The sequence below is a fragment of the Neofelis nebulosa genome, chromosome 3 (assembly GCF_028018385.1).
Source record: "Neofelis nebulosa isolate mNeoNeb1 chromosome 3, mNeoNeb1.pri, whole genome shotgun sequence".
NCBI classification, from domain to species: domain Eukaryota; kingdom Metazoa; phylum Chordata; class Mammalia; order Carnivora; family Felidae; genus Neofelis; species Neofelis nebulosa.
In genome coordinates, this window is record NC_080784.1 from 200,703,271 (window position 1) to 200,715,325 (window position 12,055).

Here is a 12,055-nt window from a genome sequence, read left to right on the forward strand (position 1 = left end):
AGATTCCAAATGAGAAAACACTATTAGAATTTCAGGCTGAAGAAGTCCCTATCTGATGCCGTGGTACTGAAGCCAGCTTTCAGCACAGACGTGAAAAGTGTGTATCTAAAAAAAGAAAGAAAGAAAGAGAGAAAGAAAGAAGAAAGAAAGAAAAACCTGAGGAATTGGAAGCTCTTCAATTGGAAGCAATTGGAATTGCTCCTGTGTGTACCTTTAAGGCCAACCTGTCTGCTAAGAAAATAAATGTGTGCTTCCAGACCAAGCCCAAACCTTCCCTGCTTGTAAAGATGCTCTCGTGGCTTCTCCAGGAGCGATCCTAAACTCCAGTTTAGGCAAAGCAAAGATAATCACCCCACAATCCACATAATTTGTGTTTATTAGACACCAGAACAAATCGGAAAGAGTTCCCCAGCTGTGGTGAAGACACACACGGAGGACAGAAACTGCATAAACACAGGGCTACAGGAAGCAAGATACAGGAATGTCACCCGCACCCCCCTCAACACTGCACACACATAGAACCTGTTGTCTAAAACCCCACCAGACAAAAACAAGTCACTGAACAGTTCATTTGTGTAAAAGGGAGGGCGAGTATATTTTTTAAAGATCAACTGCGACTTTTTTGTTTGTTTTTTAAAGAACCAAACACCACCTTCTCTTCTCTAACTGGACCCCCCCCCCCCCCATCCGTTTCTGCTAGGCTGCAGTATATATTCCAAACCTTCTGCCAATTCTTACACCAACAAATCAGTCTGGTGACGTTTCTAAGCACATGGGCTCCTACACAGACACAGAAAATGTGATGAACTGAGCAGCACTGGACGTGTGTGTGTATGTATTCTGCATGCTTGTTAATGTCTGTGCCATTATATAGATCCAGAAGGGGCCTTTCTCGGGCACTCTACTGGAATCCGTTCGGGGTGAAGGGCGTTATTTTGCCTAAAGAAACGTCTCCCTCGCAGTCCAGCTCCCACACAGACTCAGCAGCAGGGTCACCATCCGGGGACGTCTGAGAGATCTGGGACATTCGATCGAAAGGGCTCTCCTCCTCCTTGTCCCCCTCCCCGTCCCCCGGGGACACGGCATTGGGGATCATATGGATGTAGGCAGCTGCGATCTCCTTGTGGAAGACGGTGTCCTGATTGTAGGAGATGAGTTCGTTGCTGATGTTCACCGTCTCCACCTGGGTGCGGGAGCACAGGTGACTGCACCCCAGCAGCTGCGCAAACACCTGCCGGAAGTCAGCGTTGAAGGCGTAGATGACCGGGTTGAGGGAGGAGTTGGCCCAGCCGAACCAGACGAAGACGTCGAAGGTGGTCTCGCTGACGCAGGGGAAGCCGGCCCCAGGACCCTCGCGGCGGCCGCTGCAGAAGGGGACCGTGCAGTTAAGGATGAAGAAGGGCAGCCAGCAGCACACGAAGACCCCCATGATCACCGACAGCGTCTTGAGGACTTTGGTCTCCTTCTTGATGGACGCCCGCAGGCTGGGGTCGGGCGCACAGGCTGCGCGGCCGCGGCAGCTCTGCGCGCGCTCGGCGGCCCTCTCCAGCGAGGAGATCCTGCGGATCTGCACCTGGGCGATGCGGTAGATGCGCGTGTAGGTCACGATCATGATGGCCACGGGGATGTAGAAGCTGATGAGCGAAGAGGAGATGGCGTAAGTTCGGTTCAGGCTGGAGTCGCAGTTTTCCGCCCTCGCCTCTGGCTCCCCTGCCTCCCCCCAGGGCGTCCCGTTGGCCGGGCCGGATGGCGGTGGCGCCTCGCCCCAGGAGCCTGCCTTGTCCCTGTGCCAGTGGAGTTGAACTGGGATGAAGGAGATGAGGATGGACAAGGCCCAGGCCAGGCCGACCATGATCAAAGCCACGCGCTGGGTCATCTTGCGCTCATAGCGGAAGGGCCTGGAGATGGCCCAGTAGCGGTCCACGCTGATGACGCACAGGTTCAGGATGGACGCGGTGGAACACATGATGTCAAAGGCCACCCAGACGTCGCAGAAGGCCCCAAAGGGCCAGTAACCGGCCACCTCGGCGACCGCCTTCCAGGGCATGACCAGCAGCGCCACGAAGAGGTCGGACACAGCCAGGGACACGATGAAGACGTTGGTCATCTTGGCGCGCAGGTGGCGGCTGCGCACGATGGCCGCGCACACCAGCACGTTGCCCAGCAGGGTCCAGACGATGAGCAGGGTCAGGAGGCCGGCGGTGACCACCTGCGCTGCCCCCAGGGGCGCCGCCCCCTCCGAGCCCCCCACGGAGCCCCGCTGCGCCAGCTGCTGCCGCCTGAAGCGCGCCCGGGACGCGGTGCGGTTGCTCCCCGGCGGCAGCATGTCGGGCTCGGCGGCGGGGGCGGGCTGCGCGCGGTCCCAACTTCAGCCTTGCGTCCCCCGGGTGACCCCATCGGGCACCCGGGGGCTGAGGAATCCCCGAGCCCCGGGGCGGGGGACGCTCACCGTGCGCTGCGCCGGCGCCCGAAGTGCGCGGGGACCCCTCTCGCTTCCTCCAGCGCCTCCGGGTCGGCGGCCGCGTCGCGCCCCTCCGGCGCGGGCGCCGGGGGCAGGTGGCGGCCGGTGCGCGCCGGGCGGCGGCGGCGGCCGCGGCCGTGTCTGGTTCGCCGCCGGAGGAGCGAAGAGCCGGCCGGCACCGAGGGGGCGGGGGCCGCAGGCGGCCGGCGGCGGCTGGCACCGCCGCGCTGCCTCCGTCCCTCGCTGCACCCCGGGCCCGCGCCCCCGCGCCTCCGCGCTCCCCGGGCTCCCGCGCCGCCGCCCCACCTGTGCCGCGGCGCGCTCACTCTCCGCGCTCCGCCGCCCGAGCCTGGGGGGCGAACCCGCAGGTGCCAGAGGCGCTCCGGGGCCCGGCCGTCGCCCGGGCCGGGGAGAACGCGCCCCGGGAAGACCAAGAGGCCCCCCGGCCCAGCCCTGGTGTCCTGGCCTCATCCGCGTTTGGGGAACGGGGGAGGTGGGGTGAGGGTGGGGGCAATCGCTGACTTCCAGACTGGGAGAGTTTGGAAGGTAGACAGCAGCCTGGGATTTCACAGACCTGAGACGCCTTCGGGACTTCATTTCTGGCTGTGTGACTTTGAGCCTTCGACTCAGCTTCACGGGGCCTTGGTTGCCTCATCCACAAAATGGGCTCGTGATTCTTGCTCCTGCGGGGGGGGGGAGGGGGGTAAGGTTCAGTGAAACCAGCCATCTAGGAAAAGCGGGCGGGAGGACTATCTCCGAGGACCCGGGGTTCTCCTGAACCCCCCACCCCCCACCCACAACGTGGATTCTGAAATTGGGACTTCACCTGACCTCTTGGGAGAGGCTTCCCCTCCCCCCTCCCCCATCACCCCCAATCTTTAAGCGCTTCTTTCTTGGGGAAGAATTTTGGATGAACCCAGAAGACAGGGAGGAGGAGGGGAGACTCCAGGCAGCTGGGAGCCTCCTCCCTGCTGGCCGCTTTAAGTCTTCCTCTTTTACAACCTTGAGAAAAATGGACTAATAGCTCGGTGCTTGACCGAAGTGGACCCTGAGGCTTGAATTGTTGGCCCCCAATCCAAAGTTTTGAAAAGAATGGCAGGAAACACTGCAGAGGAGAACAGCGCTCCTGGCTCTTAACCCCTCTCCCCTCAAGCAGACAAGTTCCGTGGCCGAAGGGCCAAGTCTCGGCCTGTGCTAAACTCAGCTGAAAGCGGCAGGGAGAGACTGTGATGAGGCGGCCGAGGCGGCCGCGGGCGGCACAGTGTCCATCTGAGACCCCCTGGCCCGCTGACCCTGCCCTGAGGTCTAGAAGCAGGGTCTGGAGTCTCTGTCGTCCCCTCCTTAATCTCCCTCTGCGCTCAGCCCCACCTGCCGCGTTCCCCCGGCGGCCATCTGCGTGCCGGACGCAACACCTGCGAGCGTCCCAGCTTCTCACACTCAGCCCCACGCAGCCTCTTGTCCCTCACATCTCTCCCCTCGGTGCTTTCTGCTGCTGGAGGTGGCAAGACCATCTGTCCGTCCCCTCGGAGCTGGTCTGCTCCTCTCTCCACTGATGCCCTGTCCAGGACCGCGTCTTCCCCACCCGTTCGACGGCGACACAAGGCTAGGCTCCAGGCCCTGCCCTGATCCTCTGGCCACCCTCCTCTCAATGGCAGGCAGAGTGACCTTTCTCAGACGGAGCTACGCCCCGGTCACCCCCCCAGGGGGAAAACCCTCAGTAGCCCCCTGCGATCCCCCATCCTTGGACGGTCCCGTAAGGTCCGCGAAGTCTTTCATTCGTCTTGCCCTTTGCTCCTGAATCTTCTGCGGCCGCACCTCCTCCACCGACAGCCCAGATTCGAGCCTCCACCACGACAACACAGAAGCAAGCAAACAAAAAAGGCACGAGTTGCGACTTCCCTCGCGGGTCTCAGGGTCGTGCCTCACCCTGGAACGGCCTCCCTCCTTGTCGTCCTGGAGAACACCAGCTCACGACGTCAGAAGAGAGCGTGGCCTTCGGCGACCGGTTTGAATTTGAATTCCTTGTACAGTGAAACCTTGGTGTGCGAGCATCATTCGTTCCAGAAACATGCTTGTCATCCAGAGCACTTGCACATCAAAGCGCATTTCAGGAACCATTGGCTCACGATCGTGTGACGTTCGGCCTCGTGTTCGGAGCGCTCGATCCCGTCCTCTCACATCCCACCCCACCCGTGCGCAGCCCCCCTCGGGGAAGCCTGGCCGGCTTCAGGGAGGAGGAAGGGCCCCGTGTCCAGCAGAGCCCGTGTTAGCTCGTACTGCACCAGTTCGAGGCTGTAGCGTTACTCTCCCTTTACGTGCCTGTTTGCCTCTCTGGACCCTGAACTTCTGAGCTCAAGGAAGCGTGTCTTCTTCACGTCTGACCTCCCCAGACCGGCACAGTGGGTGCGTGCTTGGCCAGTCTTTAGTGGTGGAAGAGTGGCAAAAGGGAGGCTCCGTGCCCAACGCTGGGACAGCAGTGGACAGACAGGTCCCCAGCAGGGGCGCACACACGCTCGCCACATGAGTTCGCATTGGTCTCCGGATAGTTCTGAGTCCCGGAAGTCCGTCTGCCCATTCATTCATTCAACAAGCCTCGGCTGAGGACTTCAGCGTGCGGAGGGGAAAGGGGGGGTATGCGAGCCACAGCCAGGCGCGAAGACACTGAGCGCCTCTGGACTGAGCATGTGGCTGTGTTCCGCCAGACCCCTGGGTCAGCTTATGATGTGGCAGTTATGTCACTGGAGGAGGGGGGAGGGGAAGGGAGGGAGAGAGAGACAAAGAGGGAGGGGAGAAGGAGAGAAGGATGGAGGAGGAGGAGAGGAAGAGAAAAAAGAGACAGGGTGTCCTCTCTTCTGTGTGGTGAGCTGGAGGGTGAATGGCATCCACCAGCGTGCCGAGTGGAAGGACATTCCTAACAGAAGGAACGACAAGTGCGAAGGCAGAGGCACGGAGCCTCATGTGCAAAAGGGGAGATTTTCCAGAACTCTAAGGCTAGGCTTTCCCTCCATTATCCAAAAAGCCATGTCTCTCGTCATTTTGGGAAACAAGAATTTTCTATCAGTAAGACGCTCGTCTGCGTGCAAAGTGACAGCACCCAGCCTGGTTGGCTATAGCGTGTCTCTCCTGTCTTCGCCAGGGGGGCTCCGGGGGTCATTTGTCTACTAGGGACGATGGTTTCTGGCGAGCAGTGACTGTCCTCTCTCACCCCCGCTCTTTCCCACATTTCCCAAAAGGCTCTCGTTGGCCCGGGAAGCCAACCTCTCAGCATGGACTGTAACCAAGTCGGCGGCTGATAAGCTCCCTGTCTTGTGCCACCCCAGCCAGAGCCCGGCCCCAGAGGAGGGCAGCGAGGCAGGGATCCTCCCCAAAGGTGGCTCCTGCAAAACTGCTAAGAGGATTGGCTGAGAACATTGTAGCACAAAGGGGGTTTTCCTCACGCAGTTGGCAAACATTCTTCCGTTTGAACTCACTGATCCTCTTTCCCCTGAAGACATTGCCACTCGGATTTGCTTCACTGAGACAAATGACAAAACCAATAGGCTGGCAGCCAGGATTCTGCTGCTGCTGCCACAGCCGGTGTCAAGACTCAAGTCTGTTTTACCCCAAGAAAGGTTTGGTCCTTGGCTACGGGACGCACCTGAGCTCCCCCGACGCCGGCCGCATCAGGGTCCTCAGCTTGGCTCCGCGAGGCCCGGGCAGAAAGGTAGTGATGAGTCATCTGCATCCATCCCGTGGCTGGAAAAGTGGCCTCGAGCACATGACTGTTGATGGTGACCTGGAGACCTCCTCTTCAAACCCAAGGGGCAGTCCCCAGGTCTCTGCCCCCTCCCAGCTGAGACACACAGGAAAAATGGAGATGAAGGGCTATCCACAGGACACGGCCACCAACATGAAGGGGCTCTCACCTGCCAAATCTGGGACAATGTGAGCATCAGAATTAATAATGTTAACGATGGATGGGGCGCCTGGGTGGCTCAGTCGGTTAAGCGGCCGACTTCGGCTCAGGTCATGATCTCGCAGTCCGTGAGTTCACGGTTTGTGGGTTCGGCCCCATGTCTGGCTCTGTGCTGACAGCTCGGAGCCTGGAGCCTGTTTCGGATTCTGTGTCTCCCTCTCTCTCTGCCCCTCCTCCGTTCATGCTCTGTCTGTCTCTGTCTCAAAAATAAATAGACATTTAAAAAAAATTTTTTTAAATAATGATAATGATGGATTATAATCTATTTGTTAAAGTGAGAATCTATACTGATAAAAAGATAAAAGGAAGGAAGAGAGAGAGGGAGGGAAAGAGGCAGGAATCTTCCTTATGGGAGAATGCCAATTAATAAATGTCAAAGGAATAACAGAGTTAGAAAATCTCATTTTGCCACCATAATAGTAATAATTGATTTAGACAAGAGTCGTCACCAAGTAGGGGCGTCTGGATGGCTCAGTCGGTTGAGTGTCCGACTCTTGATCTTGGCTCAGGTCATGATCTCATGGTTCATGGGTTCCATGCTGGCAGTGAGGAGCCTGCTTGGGATTCTCTCTCTACTCTCTCTCTCTCTCTCCCTGCCCCCCCCCCCGCTCTCAAAATAAATGAACACTTTAAAAAAAGAAAGAGTCACCACCAAGTAAAAGTTTGGAGAAGAATAGGATATTCGCACGGTCTCCATTCATTTATTGATTACAAAAAGAAAAATATGGTAACTTTATCATTGAGAAATCTGGCAGGCCTGGCCTTACAAGTGAACAGAGTTAACACGACCAGGGATGGGACAGATGGACGCCAGGTGCCCCGTGGTTGGATGCACCGAGGACACAGCATCCGTACCTAGTATCCCTGTCCCCCGAGGAAACATCAGACGGACCCAGAAGAGGCAGCCTCAGCAATTGACCTGAACTCTTCAAAGTACTGATGCCCCAATAGAGACAGAAAGGACAAGAAACTGTTCCAGGTTGAAGGAGACCAGAAACGTGCCAGCTGGATAAGGAGAGAGATCCTTTGGAGAACGCGATGGGGACAGTTGGCAAAATATGCGTGTGGGTTGTATATTAGACAATTATTGGCAGTTAAGCCATTGACAATGGACAATTGTTGACAAGTAGACAGTTGTATGGCATCCATCTTCAGCCTCCTGAATTCACTCACTAGACTCTCCTTGTCCTTAGAGACCACACACAAACGGTTTCAAGTATCAGGCCAAGGGGAGCAGAGTGCCCAGGCTTGGCTGAAAGAAACGAAGGCTCATCACCAAAGACGGGGCACTTTGCCTCCCCAACAAAAATCAGGGCTTTCTTAGCAAAGGATCGTCGCTGGGAAGGCAATTAACACGTGTGCCCTTGTTCATATTTCCGAAGCTCTTGCTGAGGTCAACACTGCAGGGAGGAGGACTGGGTCCCCATCCCCGGGGGCTCAGCCTGTGTGTTCTTGGGTGGTCCCAGTTACTCCTCTGCATGGCTCTCCATCCAGAGCATGGAAACCTCTTCAGAGCTCAGTTAGGAAGAGATGCTGGAAAAGGTGAGTTGATTGGGGCTTTTCCAAATGGAAAAGCATAAATAACTTCCTAACCTGCCCTGGTAAATATCAAATAAATACATGTGTTTTGTATTTTTTGCTTGAACTTTCTGCCATATTAAAACTACCTCCCAGTTCCCATTTTTGCCTCAAAAGATCTTCAAACATCTGTCCATTTGTTTGTTCATTCAACAGGGATGAGGAAGGGGCGCCTGGGTGGCTCAGTCCGTTGAGCGCCCGACTTCGGCTCGGGTCAAGGATCTCACGGTTTGTGAGTTTGAGCCCCATGTCCGGCTCTGTTCTGACAGCTTGGAGCTCAGAGCCTGGAGCCTACTTCAGATTCTGCGTCTCCCTCTCTCTCTGCCCCTCCCCCACTTGTGCTCTGTCTCTGTCTCTGTCTCTCAAAAATAAATAAATGTAAATAAAAAAAAAAACAGGGATGAGGAAGATCTTTGTCTGATGGCAGAGGGGATACAGTTGGGGAACGAAACAGACGTCGCATTGTCCCTTCTTTTTGACGCTTACAGTCACGTGGTTTTAAAAAGAGAGAGAGAGAGGCTTATAGTAAGCGGTCAAATGGTCCAACGTGCAACTGTGTGGTTAACGGCCACAACGAAAGCAAGCTAGATGGTGTCGTGAACGTTCGTAACAGGGACCTCAGACCTGGTCTAGGGGTGGGGGAAGACTTCCCCGAGAAGCTGGTGTTCGGATGGAGATCTGAATGATGAGCTGAATTAATGAAGTGAAAGGAAGAGGGAGCAGCCAGTGCTAAGGCCCCGAGGCAGGAGGGAACACAGCACGTCCAAGGAACTAAAGAAGCTGGCCCGCGTGCTGTCAGCACAGAGGCAAAAGCAAAGCGTGAGCAAAGGCTGGAGAGGCGGGCGGCAAAGACCACACAGGACCCCGGGGCCCAAGGGGAGGATTTGGGTTTTCATCTCAAGCGGCGAGAGGCCATTGGGGGTGTTGTCCAGGGAGGGGTATGAGCACATTTGCCCCTCTCAAGCGCGGCTCTGGCCGCAGTGAGAACGGCAGACTTGTAGGGGCCATGGAGGCCTTGGAGAAATGAGGAGGCCACGTCGGGAGGCCCGGAGGAGATGATGGGGCACCGGAGTGGGGAGGGGCTGGAAGTGGGCAGAAGTGGGTGGAGCCACGAGTTTGGGGAGTGGATGTGACAGGCGTGGCTGCTGCTTGGAGATGAGACCTAAGGGCCGTGCAAAGACAGCCCTGTACTTGGGGCTTGTCAAACAGAGGCTGGTACCTCCGTGGGGGGTGGGGGGTGGGGGGTAGCCAAGGAGAGGGAGGACTAGCTCGAGGACTGAGACTGTGTGGGGCCAGACACCCTCGGGACACGGTGCCTCTGAGACAGGTAAGCAGGCTGCTGGAAACAACCAGCAGGGAACGAAGATACAGACCTGGGCGTCGGCAGCACCTCGACGGTAAGCAAGCCGGGGGGCCCTGAGCTAGACCGCCACGGAGAGCAGAGAGGGCAGCCAAGAGGATGCAGGGCGGCCCCCTGGAGCGGCAACACCACCTGCCCAAGAAGAGGGTGAGGGGCCTGCCCGCAGACCCGGAGGGGTGGCCAGGGACCTGGGATGAGCCCCAGGGGAGCTGCCATCAAAGCCAGGACCCTGTTCACGCGGCTCCCCCCTCCCCGGCCCTCTCCCCTCCTTCTGCAGACGGGGAAGCCGACCGTCCCTCGGAGGGGCGTGATCGGTGCCCCCGCTCACTCAGTTTTTGCCGGGCGCACTGCGACTCCCCCGTTCTCGTGTGCTCGGTCTTCTGCTCCTGCGCGAGGCACAAAAAACAGGGTAAAAGCCCCGTGTGAGTTTCCTGTAGCCGCTGTGACAAACTGCCACACCCTTAGTGGCTTGAAACAACACAACTCTATTAGGGTTCTGGAGGTCAGACGTCCAAAAGGAGTCTCGCTGGACCAAGGTCAGGGTGTCAACAGGGCCATCGGCAGAGATCCGAGGGCAGAATCCCAGCCCCGCTTCTTCCAGCTGCTGGTGGCTGTTGGCACTCCCTGGCCCGTGGCGGCATCACCCGGTCTCTGCCCTCCCTGTAGCCCAATTCCCTCCTGCCTCCCTCTTAGAAGGACCTCTGTGACTATGTTCCCGGCCCTCGCAGACAATCCAGGATGATCTCCCATCACAAGAGCCTCGACTTAACCGCACAGGCAACGTTGCTCTTGCCAAGTAACGTGGCCTATTCACAGGCTCCAGGGATTAGGATGTGGACATCTTTAGGGAGCATTATTTGCCCTCCCGCAGGCTCCCTGGGCCACGTAGAGGACCAGGGATGTGAGAATTTTCTGGAGCAGCACCAAGCCTGTGCAAAGACGGACATCCCGTCTGCCCTCAGCAACAACCCCAGGGGCAGAAACATGAAATCGCTCACGTGGCCCTAACAGAGCTCGCTGCGTGCCAGACTCGCGGGCGTTAACATGCAGCATCTCGGTTCGTTTTCCAGTGACTCTTCAAGGCACAAACTTCCACTGTCACCTCCTGATAGAGGAGAAAACCAGGTGCCGGGGGACGAAAGTAGCTCGTCAGAGAGACCTGAACCTGGCCTCAAGCCTTGTGCCCGCCCCCCCACCCCCACCCCTGATGAAGCACGATTCTTCAGGGACCCGTTGCAGGGGCGGCCCCAGCTCTGCGTGCACCTTCAGGGCCCTTCCCCCAGAAAATCCCACCTTCTCTTGCTGGAATCTTGCCTGCGCCCAAGGAGGCCCCAATTCTAACACCTCATGTGTTTCTGCAGTTCACGGGCGGCCTGTGGCCTTAGCGACCCTCGTGACACATCACCTTATGCCATTGGAGAGGCTGCACCCCTGAGGACAGCGCCCAATCGGGGAAGGCGAACGCTCCCCCACTCCTCCCCGAGCCGCGCTCCTGGTCCGCGAGCCGCCGGGCGCAGCCACCCGCCCTTGCCCTGTGGTTCTGGGTGGCTCAGTCCTGCTCTGCGAGAGGGCCACGCACCCGGCCGCCAGGTGGGGAGGGTGAAGTGCGGCAAGTTGAGGGGAACCGGCGACACCTGTGGTTCCCTGTGGCTCCCTCCAGCACGTGCCCGGAAAAGGTGAAAGCATTCGTGTTAAGGTGATGCATTCACAGGACAACTGTTGGGATGAGGCGGAGACCCTGGAGGAAACTGTGGGAAAGCAGGACTGTGGGCAGGTAGAGAGGAACAGATCAGAGGGGGCGGGGTGGGGGCGGGGTTCCGGGCTAATCCCTCCCACCCACCCACCCCCAACCTGTGCTGCAGACCCCGCCCCTCTCAGGCTCACCCCTCAACCAGCTCCAGGCCCCACCCCCTCCCACAACCACACACAGGCAGGGAAAAGGGCAGACCTCTTGCGCCTTGCTTTCTTAGTAGCTATCACAATCCTTCCAGAACTATCCGGCAGAGACCCCCTTCCCTCTCATCGTCAAGACCAGGGGTCAGCAGACTTTTTCTGTGAAGGGCCAGGTAGTGGGTATTTAAGAGCCATGTCTCTGCAGCATAATCTTTTCGTGTGCGTGTTTTGTTTTCATTTTTGCCTTTTTTTGGTTTTGTTTTTTTTTTTTACCAGCTTTTCAAACTGTAAAAGCCATTCTTAGCTCACAGGTGGTAGTTTGCGGGCTCCTGGCCTAGCACTATTCCCACTGTTCCCACATCCCGCTCTCTACCAATCTCCAGCCAAGGGGGAGCAGGCTCATTATGTTTCGGCTTTGACCGAGCATCCCAAACCAGTGTTCCAGAAACACCCGCCAGAGATACCTAGGCAGCCCTTGCTGTCGTCAGGAAGACAGCTCCCGCCCCCCACATCCGCTGATTCGTCCCTTCCAAGGAGGGGAGCAGAACCCGCCTGTAAGCTTCTTTGGCACCCCCCCCTCCCCCGTCTCCCCCATAGGACAGAGCAGGCCCAAAGCGCCGTCTTGTGCCTTAAAGGCAAAGAGGGGACTGGAGGCGTGTCCCCGAAGCGGGCGGAGAATGTCTGCCAAGGCCTTAAAAACTATTTCTGGAAACACGCCAGTCCTGAGAGCCCGCCGAGCTCCGGGCGCTTCCCCACGCCCTGCAATAGTCTGGATTGTGAGGGCGGCAGCCCTCGTGGTGAGGCCTGA

At 57.8% G+C, this 12,055-nt stretch overlaps 1 protein-coding gene across 1 annotated transcript; it reads right to left on the reverse strand.

The window, feature by feature from the left end:
- Window positions 1-358: 358 nt before the first annotated feature.
- DRD5 (dopamine receptor D5) lies at window positions 359-2,695 on the reverse strand. Its single transcript, XM_058723095.1, has one exon. The coding sequence runs from the start codon at window positions 2,324-2,326 to the stop codon at window positions 902-904; it is 1,425 nt and encodes a 474-aa protein (XP_058579078.1). The 5' UTR covers window positions 2,327-2,695; the 3' UTR covers window positions 359-901.
- Between the last annotated feature and the right edge of the window lie 9,360 nt (window positions 2,696-12,055).

What these genes read in the sequence shown, in the direction of transcription:
- DRD5 (XM_058723095.1), bottom strand. Translation starts at nt 2,326, where the DNA reads ATGCTGCCGCCGGGGAGCAACCGCACCGCGTCCCGGGCGCGCTTCAGG.